This window comes from Aspergillus lentulus (assembly GCF_001445615.1).
Source record: "Aspergillus lentulus DNA, contig: Alt08, strain: IFM 54703, whole genome shotgun sequence".
Lineage (NCBI taxonomy): Eukaryota > Fungi > Ascomycota > Eurotiomycetes > Eurotiales > Aspergillaceae > Aspergillus > Aspergillus lentulus.
Genome location: NW_028322118.1, coordinates 3,613,650 through 3,628,012, shown reverse-complemented (window position 1 = coordinate 3,628,012; position 14,363 = coordinate 3,613,650). Strand labels below are relative to the sequence as shown.

The 14,363-nt window shown below is 49.1% G+C and overlaps 5 protein-coding genes across 5 annotated transcripts; 2 read left to right on the top strand and 3 right to left on the bottom strand.

Annotated features, from left to right (window-relative positions):
* Positions 1-113: 113 nt before the first annotated feature.
* On the bottom strand, positions 114-4,707 carry ALT_4389 (RecQ family ATP-dependent DNA helicase; the record flags this gene model as incomplete). The annotated part of the gene is made up of 4 exons (XM_033559934.2): positions 114-652; positions 706-784; positions 838-4,484; positions 4,545-4,707. 4 exons carry the CDS (start codon positions 4,705-4,707, stop codon positions 114-116), a joined length of 4,428 nt encoding a protein of 1,475 aa, XP_033415825.2.
* Positions 4,708-5,753: 1,046 nt separating this feature from the next.
* ALT_4388 (putative Kelch repeats protein) lies at positions 5,754-7,890 on the top strand (the record flags this gene model as incomplete). Its single annotated transcript, XM_033559935.2, has 3 exons — positions 5,754-6,198; positions 6,259-6,404; positions 6,457-7,890. The coding sequence occupies 3 exons, from the start codon at positions 5,754-5,756 to the stop codon at positions 7,888-7,890; spliced, it is 2,025 nt and encodes a 674-aa protein (XP_033415826.1).
* A 307-nt stretch (positions 7,891-8,197) lies between these two features.
* ALT_4387 (pyridoxal phosphate-dependent decarboxylase family protein) lies at positions 8,198-9,718 on the bottom strand (the record flags this gene model as incomplete). Its single annotated transcript, XM_033559936.2, has 1 exon — positions 8,198-9,718. The coding sequence occupies one exon, from the start codon at positions 9,716-9,718 to the stop codon at positions 8,198-8,200; it is 1,521 nt and encodes a 506-aa protein (XP_033415827.2).
* Positions 9,719-10,108: 390 nt separating this feature from the next.
* ALT_4386 (proline iminopeptidase) lies at positions 10,109-11,930 on the top strand (the record flags this gene model as incomplete). Its single annotated transcript, XM_033559937.2, has 9 exons — positions 10,109-10,151; positions 10,208-10,449; positions 10,514-10,758; positions 10,824-10,909; positions 10,960-11,124; positions 11,183-11,203; positions 11,259-11,397; positions 11,462-11,558; positions 11,619-11,930. The coding sequence occupies 9 exons, from the start codon at positions 10,109-10,111 to the stop codon at positions 11,928-11,930; spliced, it is 1,350 nt and encodes a 449-aa protein (XP_033415828.2).
* Positions 11,931-12,142: 212 nt separating this feature from the next.
* Positions 12,143-14,298, bottom strand: ALT_4385 (guanine nucleotide exchange factor MON1; the record flags this gene model as incomplete). Its single annotated transcript, XM_089599737.1, has 5 exons — positions 12,143-12,151; positions 12,203-12,299; positions 12,518-12,699; positions 12,765-13,627; positions 13,686-14,298. 5 exons carry the CDS (start codon positions 14,296-14,298, stop codon positions 12,143-12,145), a joined length of 1,764 nt encoding a protein of 587 aa, XP_089456075.1.
* Between the last annotated feature and the right edge of the window lie 65 nt (positions 14,299-14,363).

Below are 14,363 nucleotides of genomic sequence, written 5' to 3'. Positions count from 1 at the left end.
CTTGAAAATGCGAGATACATCAAAAGCTCATCAAAAAGTTCAATGCTCGGTGTTTGAAATATACCGTTAATGCCATAAATGAAACATGGAAGAAGAAAGGCCATAGCCAGGTATCAGATTGGCATCATTCCGATGCTGGTAGAAGTACTCTTGGCCGTATGCTTTGCTTTCGAGCCAGTTCGGGAACCAGCCGAGCGCTTGTCGACATGATCACTGGCCTTCTTTCTAGGTCGCGGCGTTTTCGTCCTTGAACTCGACCCGGCAGCGTTCTTGCGGTGAAATCGCTTCTTGGACGAAGTCTTCCTTTTCTTGGAACGGTTAGTCTGGGTGTCTCCATACTCGTCGGATGATTCAGATTCCGCCCCTGGCTGCGATGGGAAGTATCGACTTGAAACAACCTTGTCTTCCTTCTCAATCGATACCAGTTGGTCCACGAATAGGTCATCACCATCGCTAAACTCGTCCTCATCTTCCGTGAGGTTGTACACGTTATGATGGTTAGGATCCGGAACAACATCGTCGTTATTGTCACGTTCCTGTTTCAATTCCTCATACCGACGCTGAGCATCGCGTACGAGCTTAAGTATCTGTGTACCGTACCGGTTGACCTTATCTGGGTCTATTCCAGGGACCTGAGCAAGTTCGGACAGGTCTACTCGATATGAGCATTTCCCTGGCTAGCTTGAAAAGTAATGGTTCACTCACTTTTAGGAAAGACTATGGCCATTTCGCGCAGAATCCCATCACTGAAAGGCTGATTTCGAAGATTCTTCTTGAGCATCAACTGCTATAAAGTTAGCAATCATGCCGATAATAAGTGTGAATGGGACACCCTACGTCCTGACAGAAGTTCTTTGCATAGAACATGAAATCCTCAGCGACTGTTTTATGGAGAGAATCGAGGCTGTCGAATCGCTGGTCAACGGTGATCGGCGGCCCTGGGCTGCGACGGGCTTCATGTTGCGGCTTGCCGGCTATTCGAATCTGTTCAAAGCCGTCACTGTCCATTTCGCCGTCGGAATCGCGTTGGTAACGATACTGTGCCAAAAGTCGGCGATTTGCTGATTGCACAGGTGATGAGACGTTTGTGGACTGGGGCACTTCTGCGCGAGGTCTGACAGCTCCCGCTGGGCCTTTTCCGTTTGGTGATACTTGCACGGGCATTTTCAGTCTGCAACGCCCACTCTCGAAATCAGCGGCGCGCCGACCAAGCTTGATATATTGAACCGCAAATCTGCTACCGTTGACCACATTTTCTTCGAAAAGAGCTCCTTCGACAAGAAGATATTGAAAGAGACGTTCCGCGACCTGCAAGTCCAACCCTGATCCTGCGCCGAAACCAGGTGCATCCTTGTGTTCAGGGGAGCGAAATCTTTTCACGCTTCCCCGGAAGATATTCACGCAATAGGACATAGTAACCTTGTCCTCAAGGTCCTGGAAGTATCGCACAATCTTCAAAACAGAAGCGGCTTGCTGAGAGAAGTCACGGTGCTCAAAAATACCGTTAGACTTGCAATTATCGCAAGACTTGTTGCAGTCATTTTGGCGGAAATACTCATTGAAGTATGCAAGAATCTGCACTCTTCTACAATCCGCAAGATTAAGACAGTACTGCATGACGTTCCGTAACATTTGGCGCTGTCGATTTTTCTGTTGCTTGCCACCCTCGCCTTTGTCAATCATGCTCATGATAGAAGTCGCATCCCGATAAGAGTAATAAAGATAGCAGCCTGAGCGCTTGCCATCTCGACCTGCCCGCCCAGTTTCTTGATAGTATCCTTCTAAGCTCTTTGGAATGCTGTGGTGGATAACGAAGCGTACGTCAGGCTTATCGATACCCATTCCAAAGGCAATAGTCGCGACTATCACATGAACGCGGCCGGACTGCCACCATTCCTGTACCTCCGCCCTCTTGGAGGAATCCATACCAGCATGATAATATTCGGCCCTGATGTTGTGTTGCGACGTAAGAGCTTCGGCAACAGTTTCGCAAGTTTTGCGCGACAGACAATAGATAATGCCGGACTTATTAGGGTAAGATGTCTTGATGATGTCCGCTATGCTTTCCAGGACCTCGGCGGATTTCGTCTTTTGTCGTACCTCGTACGTCAGATTGGGACGATTGAAACTTTGAGTAAAGATCTCACAACCCTCCATCTTCAGGTTATGGATGACGTCTACTTTGACATTCTCTGTTGCCGTGGCAGTCAGTGCCATCATGGGAACGCCAGGCAACTGATCTCTCACTTCTCCCAGCGCTTTGTAGTCAGGGCGGAAATCGTGCCCCCATTGACTGACACAATGAGCTTCATCAATCACGATACGAGCAAGTCTGTGTCGTCTATTGAGCCTCTCCAGACTTCGGATGAGAGCTTGACTCTTGTTGACCATCTCCGGGGTGATGTACAGCAGTTCGATCTGTTCTTCAGCTGCAGGCCCAGACAGTGTCTGCATAATCCACTGCCTCTCCTCTTGCTTTGTTTCACCATTCAATAAGAACGCTTTGATCTTTAGTCGTTTCAAATGAGACACCTGGTCTTGCATCAAACTTAAGAGCGGCGACACCACGATCGTAACTCCTCTGGTTGAGCCGCTAGTAACAATGGAGGGCAGCTGGTAGCAGAGTGACTTTCCTCCTCCCGTAGGCATGAGGACGAAGGTATCCTTTCCACTCAAAGTAGCATCTATAGCCTCAAGCTGGTTCATTCGAAATCCACGAAGATGGAACCTATCTCTCAACACATTCTTCACATCCTTTGTCCACGGGTTTTGATTCCATAGGGGATTGTGGATTTGCGACTTCTGGGTTGCAGGCATACGAGAGGCGTTCCCGGAAGTTTCAGCAAAGACTCTGCGAGATTCATATCCAGAGGTTTCGGTTGTCAAGATCGGACCGTCGTCAAAATGCTCTGCGGCTTCCAGCATATCCACGTCTTCAGCATCGAGATCAAACTCATCGACGTTGCCAAGCGGGCGTGACGGACTTCCCATAGTTCTGGTAAATGCTTCACGTTCCTCATAGATCATCGGCTCATCTAAGTGGAGCTCATCAAGCGGGTCACCCCCGCCAGGCGTCCTGAATGACGTGCCAGACGTGCGTTCGGCTACATTCGTCCGCGAAAGATTACGGTCAAACGAGCTCCGCACGGGAGATATGATGCGAGAGCTGGGAGCTTCCCGCGCCTTTTCCAAACGCGCAATGTCCCCATCCTTCAAAGCTCCCGTAGTACAAGGTCGGGAATCGCAGGAAGCTGGTTGCGAGCTACGCTTTTTGGCATCTCGAGACATTGAATTCAGAGTCTCATTGTCAATGCCGGCTGTCCTCAGTAGGCAACTCATATTCTCCTCGATCTTCTGGAGCTTTGATGTGACGTCTCGACTTTGAGCAAGTTCGTCCGGCATCGTTTGTGGGTCACAGCCTCGTGATATCAGTTGTATAAGAGCTTTCTTTAAGCTCTCCTGCTTCGCTTCAAATGCCTGATATTCCTCTTTCTCTTGTTTCAGCGAGCGTATAGCATCCATTTTCTCGTGGATGGACTTGTTCTCAGAGACTAACTCAGAAGCCGGCTCGCCTCGCATAGCTCGTTCGTAGACGATTTCCGAATTCTTTGTGACGGTATCTTGGAGAGTTGATAACAAGTCATCAAGCGAGCTAACTGGAAGTTTGAGAAACTGGAGGACGGTTTGATCCCGAGCTTGAGAGCCAGGTAAATAGGATGTGCCGGGCGCCTGAGAAGCTCGCGGGTCACTAGTATGCAACCTGTCCTTTGATTCTAAGGCAGGCCCTGGGTCGCTTCGTGGTAGGGTACTAACTGGAGGTAAACTGGGCACGGAATCCTTCTTTGATCGCTTTGACTCAGCCATTTCGGTGTCACTGATAGAGGAAACTGTAGGAAGGACAGGATACAAAGCGTCGTTATCACAAAGAATCGGATCATCCTCCTCTTCAATCCATTCAAACAAGTTGTCAGTGTCGTCATTATCGTCAGAATCAGCTATGACAGTGTGTGGTTGAGCGGGCCGAGATAGGGAGGCCTCACGTTCCCCCCGTTTCACCGGTGACGAGATACGAGCATTCGAAGCTGGTTGTGATCTGTTTGGTCGAGCTTGGGATTGAATTGACAAGCCATTGCGTTCAGGATATGCAGAGTTCGCGGAGATGAGAGGCGAGGGTGATCGATGTTTGTGGGCGCTCCGCCCTGGTGACAAGAGGTCTGAAATGTACTCGTCGCTTTTCCGTTTTCTGCCCTTCTTCTCGAAAGGTTCTTTGCGGGACGCAGCATCCTCTGTCCATAATCGCCGGGGAGTACTGAAATCTTCTACCGTGTCGGACGAGGCCGTAGGTTGTTCCACGTCGCCTGTCAAGTCGATGGAATCTATATCCAGTAAAGGCGAGGTCAGATCCACCGCATGCTTCGATCGAAGTGGCGTGCTTAACGGCCGACCGGGACTGTCAAAGGAAGCAGAGAAGCCTCGCTGAGTCGCTACATGATCCAGGACGTTGTCAGCTCACGGAAACACACAGCAAAAGTTCCCTGTCCTACCTTGAGCAAGACCATGCTGGTTTGCTGTTCCTCTCTGTTCTGTAAAAGACTGCGTTAGGGGGCGGACATTTGCGGCACTTCCAGTATTTGTCTGGCGTTCTCCAGGGCGACTAATCAATCGAGATTTACTCGCGGATTGAGGGGCAAGTAGCAATCGTGCCATGTTCGGGTCGTCTAGCTCTATAACGTCGCCCCCACCATCTTTCTCTTCGTTCGTTTTGGTTTCTCTGATGACCTGGGAATCGCCGACATGAATACTACCCAATCGATCAATGCTTGCATTTGAGTCCGCTGGCTGAGGACGAGTCGTAGGCTGTCGGCTGGCAGAGTTCTGTATCTCTTGAGCGAATGATGTTAATGAAGGGTATAGTGAAGGGCCTTGGTCCAGCAGCCATTGGAGATGGACGTTCAAATTATTTTTAGTCATAGAGACGTCCTCTCGGGGTCATGATTGAGTTCGTGCCTCCAACGATGTCGGCGCGATTATAGTGGTATTGATTTTGATATCGCGTTTCATCAATCATGCACATCGGAAGATAAACCAAGCGATAGACGCGTCTCTACACGCTGTCACGTGGGGTTGCTTCTAAACAGGATATCTTATCTGCTTATCGTGAATGCCATCAAATTCTGGCAGGTATCCAGACGTATCAGTGTTCAGGAACTGTATGCTCTCGAGACAATCTAACTTCTCTTCCCAGGACTTTATTTACTTATTTAACTTTATTCGAAGCTCTTCTGAAGCTGTACTTGATTCCAGTCACATAAACTTGACCCCTGCTATTCTTTACTCTATTTTGGTATATCTATAGTGGTATCTGGAGGATCATACCCTCGTGTAGTGTCTCCGAAAGACGTCGCGCTCTGCACGAAAATCAGATTGTAGGTGAAATCGCTCGTGGCTTTAGACCTTTTATAATTAGGCATTTGAAAAGTCTATACGTCTACTGTTCTCATCGATAGCAGTGTCTGTGTCTGTGTCTGCGGTTGTATCTGGTTTACAAGATAAGTGGCCAATTGCGGGGAACTTTTCGCATTTTTTTTTAACACCTACAAACCCCCGCGCCATACGATTTGCTCCGTTGTGGCATCAATTAGGAGAAGTAATTGCCTCACGTTCACACACAGGGGCCTACATCCAGCAGGCTAGAAGGGCATCAGAGGGTACAAACATAGAAGTCAATCCCAGTCCATCACTAATTGTCCAAAATGGGCAAGAAAAATAAGAAATCCGCCGAGCACAAGGAGCGGGTAGCTGCGAAGCAATCCAAGAAGGCTGCGCAAAAAGAAAAGAGGCACAAGACGAAGGGTCGCGACGCAGATAGTGACGCAGAAGACATCGATTTGGATGCGATCCTAGCCCAATATGCCGAAGAGCAAGCTAAATTTCTGAAGGTCACTGAGGTAGTCTCAGGACCGCCGTCTCCACGTACCTCTGCTACAATACTTGCGTCTCCCTCAAACCGGAACGAGCTCTTGATATTTGGTGGCGAGCACTTTGATGGCACGCTTGCTACGTTCTTCAATAATCTCTTCGTCTACAACATTGATCGAGATGAGTGGAAGGAAGTTACCAGTCCCAACAGCCCTCTACCTCGAAGCGGGCATGCATGGTGCCGTGGAGGAAATGCCGGAGGTGTCTATTTATTCGGAGGTGAGCCTTGTGCAAGTATCCTGGATGAATTCATTATTAACTGTTGCCTACAATGTCCAGGTGAATTTTCCTCACCAAAGCAGGGGACGTTCTATCATTATAATGACTTTTGGCATCTCGACCCTGCCACCAGAGAATGGACTCGTCTCGAAACCAAAGGCAAAGGCCCGCCAGCTAGAAGTGGCCACAGAATGACATATTTCAAGGTGTGTATCAAAGCCAATCCACTTCTAGTGAATATCATGCTGAGGCCACCAGAACTATATTATCCTCTTCGGAGGGTTTCAGGATACTTCACAGCAAACAAAGTACCTGCAGGACCTGTGGATTTACGATTGCTCAAAATTCACCTGGTTCAACCCTACACTGCCCCCGGCAGCTCAAAAGCCTGATCCTCGGTCATCATTCTCATTCTTGCCACACGAATCTGGAGCCGTACTGTACGGCGGTTACTCCCGCGTGAAGGCCTCTATCGGTGTGGGAGGGAAGCCACAGAAGGGTGGTCCCCAACGGATGACCATGAAGCCCATGGTCCATCAGGACACTTGGTTTCTACGAATTACACCACCTGACGCTGATGCCCCTGCGTCCGCGGCTCCTACAGTTCGCTGGGAACGCCGTAAGAAGCCCGCAAACTCGCCCAACCCGCCCCGTGCCGGCGCTACTATGGCGTACCACAAAGGACGAGGTATCATGTTCGGCGGTGTCCATGACGTTGAACTCAGTGAGGAGGGAATCGATAGCGAGTTCTTTGACACTTTGCTGGCTTGGAACACTGACAGAAATCGATTCTTCCCTCTGACTCTTCGCCGTCCAAGAGCAACCGGTAAGAAGCAGCAGGCCAACCAGATGAGATCTCGAAACCGGGCAAAGGCCGACGAAGAGGAGCTTCTCCAAAATCTGAAAGCTTTAGAAGCAAAAGGAGGGCTCCGCGATCTGGACGATGATGACGAGTTTCAGCGAATCACCGACAAAATGGAGGACGAGCCTACGGAGCCAGAGAAACCCTCTATTGTACGCTTCGAGATGCCTCACAAGCGTTTCAACGCACAGCTGGCCGTGCAAGACGATACCCTATTCATATTCGGCGGAACGTTTGAGAAAGGTGACCGTGAGTTCACTTTCAATGATATGTACTCCATTGACTTGGTGAAACTCGACGGTGTGAAGGAAATATACAACAAGGAACCTGAGAACTGGCATCTTCTCAACGAAGCGGAGAGTGACGATGAGATGGATGAGGACGAGGAAGATGAAGACGAGGAGGAAGACGACGATGACGAAAATGCAATGTCCTTGGACTCTGCTTCTCCAGCATCTACCGAAGTCACAGTACCGTCAGTCACCCAGGGAATGGAGCAGCTTGAAGTGGAGGAACAGGAAGCAGAGCTCTCTGTGCAGGACAGCCGACCTCTCCCCAGACCGTTTGAGAGCTTGCGTGATTTCTTTAGCCGTACATCTGAGGAGTGGCAGAAGATTCTGCTAGATACCTTGAAAGAGAAGGGCATTACGGTGGAGAAGAATGTGAAGGAACTACGCAAGGATGCGTTCAATATGGCAGAAGAAAAGTGGTGGGATAGCAGAGAGGAAATCATGGCTCTGGAAGATGAACAAGAAGCGGCTGGCATTGGCGAGGTTGTCAGCATCGCTGACCGAACTGATAACCCCGGTGGTGCTGGGCGACGTAGGTGATGTACGTAAATAATATATACCATAAAATTGGTTTTAACATAGATGCATACTGTTCAGCTTTAATTTCTCCGCCGATTCTAAAACCACTGCATAGCTCCCGACTATTAAGGGTTCACAACAGCGGACGAAGCTAAAAATGGACCGACTAGATTACACGTTAAGATTTAGGAACTGGCGTCTGGGAAAGATATATACATGCTGATTATCAACATCCCATGACAAGCCAGAAGAGTCGGCGGTCATCATTTTCATACTCCCAGCAAAGTTTGTAGATGTTGATGAATGATTCGTCAAGACAGAAACAGGTCTATTGTCCTTTAGCCACACTTTCCAGAACATCAGTCACAATCGCAAAATCTCTCTCCACGTCGACCCGCCAATTGGAGATAGCGATGCGGCAAGCCGATCTGCCCTGCCACAAAGTACCGGAGACGTATATTCTGGAAGTCGCATTAATCGTCGATGCCAGCCTGTGATTGAGTGCATCATCCTTCGCGCTAAAGAGGATGCTCATATACGTCCTCTCCAGTAGGTCTTCTTTGTTATTCGCTTTCGGTAATACTTCGTAGGCCGGATGATCGAAAACCCATCCGACGATCTTCCTAGCCAGTTGTATCTGTCTCTGAAGCATAGCCTGATACCCTGTGCGGCCGTAAGCCACCAGCGAGGTATAGACCGGCAACGCTCTGAATCGCCTAGAGTTCTCGATTCCAATATTCAACGGAGAAGGGATTGAGGGTCCATCCGTCATACTGGCCGTCAAATAGGCTGCATTGGCATTCTGGAAAACATCATGTGCTACTGTAGCGTGACGGCAAAAGAAGAACCCACAGTCGTACGGCACATTGAGTAATTTATGTCCATCGCCCGTGATGGAGTCTGCTAACTCGATGCCCTGGCAGCCTTTCTTGATGGAAGCAAACTCCTGATTGTCATCCAGAACCCGACCAAAGATGCCAAAGGCCCCATCGACGTGTAACCAAGCGCCATATTCATCGCAGAGCCTGCGTATTTCACGCATTTCTTCGAGACCGGCCGTCGCGAAAAGTCCGGTGTTGACCTCGCCGCATGACACAGCGACGATAGTTGCCTTTTCGGATCTTGCCAATTCTGCTTCGAGTTTGACTAGGTCGAAGAGAAGCGGATTATCATCACGGCAGATGTTCTTCACGTTCGCACGGCCGATCCCGAGTATGCCCGCTGCTTTCACCAGCGACGAATGAGGTAATGTCGATAGCACCTGTAGTCCCGATAGACCAGAAGCCTGCATGACTTCGAACAACCCATGCTGTCCAACACTCTGCAAAGCGGCCCCTCGGTTTTTCGCTGCGGCTTTCACAGCAAATTCTCTTCCACAGGCCAGACCGAGGATGTTACTGGCGGTTGCCCCAGTCGTAAATGTACCATTATACCAAGAGCCTCGATCTAGCTGAAGGAGGTCTAGTAACAAACCCAGCGCATTGTATTCGACATCTGTAACGACTGAATGCTCTGGAAGATGTACCTGGACGTTCTGGTCGTAAGCGGAGACCACGTTATCCGCAAACAACGCCGCGGGCGTTACGCCGCCGGTCACGAAGCCATAGTAATTGGGGCTGATACTGCTGCCATTCAAGCCTGGGATAATATCCTCCAGGATATGCTGTTTGGCAGCTTCATACCCCATTCCAGCATTGGCTAGCGACTTTGGAAGAGATGCTCTTGCGCGTGCCAGATCGTTGGCACTTGGTAAGATACCAGACTTCCATTCGCTCTGGGCAACCTTCCATAATTCCTGTTGAAGAGCTTGCTGCTTTTCAAGTGTGGTATCGACTGCTTTTGACTCCATGACTGTGAAAATTCCGATGTTGGAAGGTGAGCGTAAAGAAAACGGGGATATGATTCATATATACATACCCCCAAATCAGTTGCAGCCTAGCTCCGGTGGGTAAGCACTAGAAATTAGTTAACCATATGACTAAAGCGAGGCATGAATTTATGGGATGATCGAACTCTATTCGAATTGAGTCTGCTTGAGTTCTTAACGATGGATACTAGTCAAGACATTTCTTTCCTCCATTGATGCGGTAGATCGTCCCGTTGCAGCCCTCCTAGTAACCTCCGCAGCATTTGGCATTTCCCCTCCTCCACTTAACAAGTCCCTCACTTTGCGAGCTGCCGTTATATTGATAACAACTCCTGTTCTTAATCCATACCCCAATATACAAGAACCATGACAATGGCTGCAAAGTTAATCGATAGAAAATTTCATAATATTCCAGGTTCGTCCATTTCGACTCGTTGCTTATAACGCGCGCTGACAAGCGGGAATCTCCAGGGAAGTTTCGCGTGGCAGAGCTGCTCTTTGATGTGCCCGTGAACTACTGTAAGCCCAATGACGGCAACCTGAGGCTCTTTGCTCGAAGTGTCCGTCGTCTAGAGACTCCAGTTGATCCTGCCAATGGCAAGGGCGAGAAGCAGCTCCCTTGGTTGGTTTATCTTCAAGGAGGCCCGGGGATGGGCTGTCGACCTCCGCAAGAGTACGGCTGGGTTGGAACCGCGCTCGACAAGGGGTACCAGGTGTGTATTCAAATTTTATCTCAGATATTTCTCCTTTGGTGACTCATGTTCTCACCGTTTGTAGGTGCTGTTCCTAGACCAGCGTGGTACAGGCATGAGCTCGACGATAACGGCTCGAACTCTCGCCCTTCAAGGCAATGCAGTGAAACAGGCTGAGTACCTGAAGCAATTCCGTGCGGACAATATTGTCCGTGACTGCGAAGCTATCCGTCGGTGCCTTACCACAGACTACCCCGAGGACCAACGTAAATGGAGTATCATCGGCCAAAGTTTCGGTGGGTTCTGTGCTGTAACGTATCTTTCTATGTTGTAAGTCTTCCCCACTGCATCCATATAGTCCAGCTTTATTGATAACACGTCTATTTGATTTAAAGCCCAGAAGGACTGACAGAGGCTTTCATCTGCGGCGGGCTTCCTCCTCTTGTTAATGGTCCGGACACGGTATATGAGCGTACATACGGTATGTTGGGCTTGAGTTGGCGTGTCTGTTCCCTTTCTAACTCGAAGAAGAGAAGGTCAAGGAGAGAAACAATGCGTACTATACCAAGTTTCCTGAAGACGTTGATAGAGTCAAGACACTCGTTCAGTACTTGAGAGAGAACCGTGTCACCGTGCCCTCTGGCACTCTGACACCAGAGCGTATCCAGCAACTTGGTATCATGTTCGGAATGCACGGTATGTGAACTCGATCGCCCTGATGAATAAAACAACTGGAGGCTCTAACGACTTACAGGCGGTCTCGACAGCGTTCATGGTATTAATACATCGTATTCTTCAATTTTATCTTTCACTAACTCCGAAGTTGGCAGATCTGGTGCTACGCGCGTGTAACGACCTGGAGATCTTTGGGTTTCTCACGCATCCAACCTTGACCGCTATCGACAGCTATGGTGGCTTCGACAACAATATAATTTACGCCATCCTTCATGAAGCGATCTACTGCCAAGGGTGAGAAAGGCCTTTTGCTACTAGCTTGTCAGCGGGAAGTCAAATAACCTCTGACTCCTTCCAGGCAAGCCTCAAATTGGTCCGCGGATCGGTTACGCTCAGCTGATGTGCAGTTTAACGTTGACGATAAGCAGCCAAAGATATTGTTCACAGGAGAAATGGTAGGCTTTTTGTCCGGTAGATTCCCCGCAGCAACGGTTAACTTCGACTCGCCACTATAGATCTATAAAGACATGTTCGAGTCATACACCGAACTGCAGCAAGTCAAAGACGCTGCAGACATCCTTGCCACGACGGCCGAGTGGCCTCAGCTTTATGATGAGGCTCGACTTGCGAACAACGAAGTCCCTGTCTATGCAGCGACGTACGTAGAGGACATGTATGTCCACTTCGACCTGGCGTCGATGACGGCGGCAAAGATCAAGGGTATCAAGCAATTTATCACGAACGTTATGTACCATAACGCCATCCGAAGCAAAGCAGACGAGGTCATGCAGCAGCTTTTTGCCCTGCGAGACGACACGATCGACTAGACCGTTGGCCGTTGGCTCGAGCTGTAACGTGCAATTACTAGATGAGACATGTCGAAGCAATGTCTTCGTCTTTATCTCTAGATTCTGACTTAGGGACAGTTCGAGGCCCTTCAAGCACCACGACTTTGAGCTGTATCCGTGCTGATAGGAGAGTCGTATGTGTTGCACATAGGGGGCCTCGATTTTCAGCGGAATACCTCAGTAGTTGGATATTAGAAAACCTTGGAATAAAGTCAGTATTAGTCCAAAAATTCCCCTTGCGGATGACCTACAGCTCCACCAATTATAAACAACCGTTCTTCCTCCCGTTGTACCCACTGGACAATCTTACTTGCACTCTGTGCAAGTGCGTTGCGATTAGCATTGGGGCTAGCAACACAGTAAAGTTCAAATATCGGGGTCACCCAAGCAAAAGAACTGGCTGACTGGGAGATACAATGGTGAACTTTCACATGAGCATGCTTAGCATGAATACTAGAGTGTAGGTTATTGTATGTTGACATCAATCTAAAAAAAGAGGCATCAAGAATTCATTAGTCCACGAACATAACAAGGGCTTAAAAGATGGCTTAACGGAGTTGACAAACCTTCGACGCCGAGAAATCGATGTGAACTCAGGGTCGTAAGAGGACATGGTGAACTGGACGTTTGCCCGAGATTTATACAAGAAATGATGCAAGACGGTCCCGGGAACAATATCAGTAGTAGCCGGACGACCCCCATCAATAGCGTCTTTGATGATATTGATACTATTATTCTTCTCCAGTTGCTGCCAGCACCGGATCGAGTTAGTTTGTCCTGAACAAACCAGATTCTAGTGACGGACTTGCATACCTCGACAAGTGAATTTCGCATCTCCTGCATCTCAAAAAACCCCTCCTTATTCGGGCTAATCAGGATGATCGCCACCGACTGCTCTGTTGTCGTCGTCTCGCTGGCAGCATTGCCTGAGTTTTCGCGGAGATCAAGGAAACTGACATACATATATAGATAACCGCTGCTGTTGAATCCCGGTAAACAGACTGGAATCCAGCTCTCCCCCCCTCCTGCTTTGATGCCTTCTGCTTCAAAGATCATGTTGAAGAGAAGTTGTAAGTCACCAGGATGCAGAGAATGTTTTTTGGGTCTCACAACACTGACTAATCTACCCCCCGCAACCACCAGACCATACAGTAGGCTGCCGACCTTGGCCTTTAAAAGCGCATTGTTGATCGCTTGTCGATGTGACTTGCGGATTTTCAAACATTCCAATGCGGAAAGGAACGTGGACGGTGATCCCTTTGTGAAGCTGTCTGCCAGAGTAGACAGTAACGTCTCGGACCCTTGCAACGGCCTTTTGAGATCGGTAGACGGTCGAACAGAGAAGAGATGTGTCAACGAGGGCAGTGTTAGGGTAGACAAAATTTGCATGTACAAGGCTTCTAGCTGTAATTTCAGCTGCGTATCGCTCTCCAAGAGTCGACTAATGGCTACCAAGTATAATGGACCCTTGGTAACAATCACGAACTTCGTATCCCCGGCGCAAAAACTGCTCAAACGATCATTCGCATCTTCGTAAAACGATATGATCGTCTGAATGACACCTATGTAGCCCGAGATCAGTCCGCCATCACCATGTCTGGTCCAAATGGGTTTCCCAGCAGCAGACAGGATGAGATAGTGTTTTCTTTTAGACTTCCATCTCTCAAGGAGCAGCTCTGCGATTTGGATTGAAGTCAGTGATTTGATCACTACACAACACAGATCATCACTAACCTTCATTCCTGCCTTCATCATCCAGCTCCCCGATTGGCTCAAATTCACTCGTAAAGTCGTCTTCGACATCATCGGCCCGAAACTCGGGGAATTGAAGAAGTCCGCTGCTGTCCTGCTGAACGTCTCCGGCCTCCTGTGCAAGGAAGTCGCTGAAAACGTTTTCCGCCTCACCGAGCTCTGTGTTGGGTGCCGTGCTTCTAATACTCGCAGAATCCCCCACATCACTGCCTCTCGACGCTGTAAGCTGAGTGAGGCTTGCTTTGGCTCTCAGTGAACCAAAAGGACCACGGGTAGGGTGGTTTTCTTTTGCGCCATCGTTCAATTGCAGGAGGCTAATATCCGGTATCGACACAGCTGTTGTAGCCTTGGCCTGCAAACTAGCTGATGATGACTGCCGGGTTGAGCGAGATGAAATGAACCCTTCATCTAATAAGCTCAAGGTGTTCGGACGCGGGGGCAGAGGTGGGGGCCTTTCTTCCAAGCTTGTGGACGAGTCATCGCTACTGGTATCCGAGGGTTCTTTCGCGGAATATTCTGGAGTTCCGTAGTCATTCCTTCCAGCGCCGTCATCGCCCGGTGAGACCTGTGATTGCTCAAGAGAGTTCGAGTTCATCGTACGCAGATCATGCGCATCGACAGCAGTTCTAAGAGGAGGTCCTGCTTCATTTGTGAACAGTG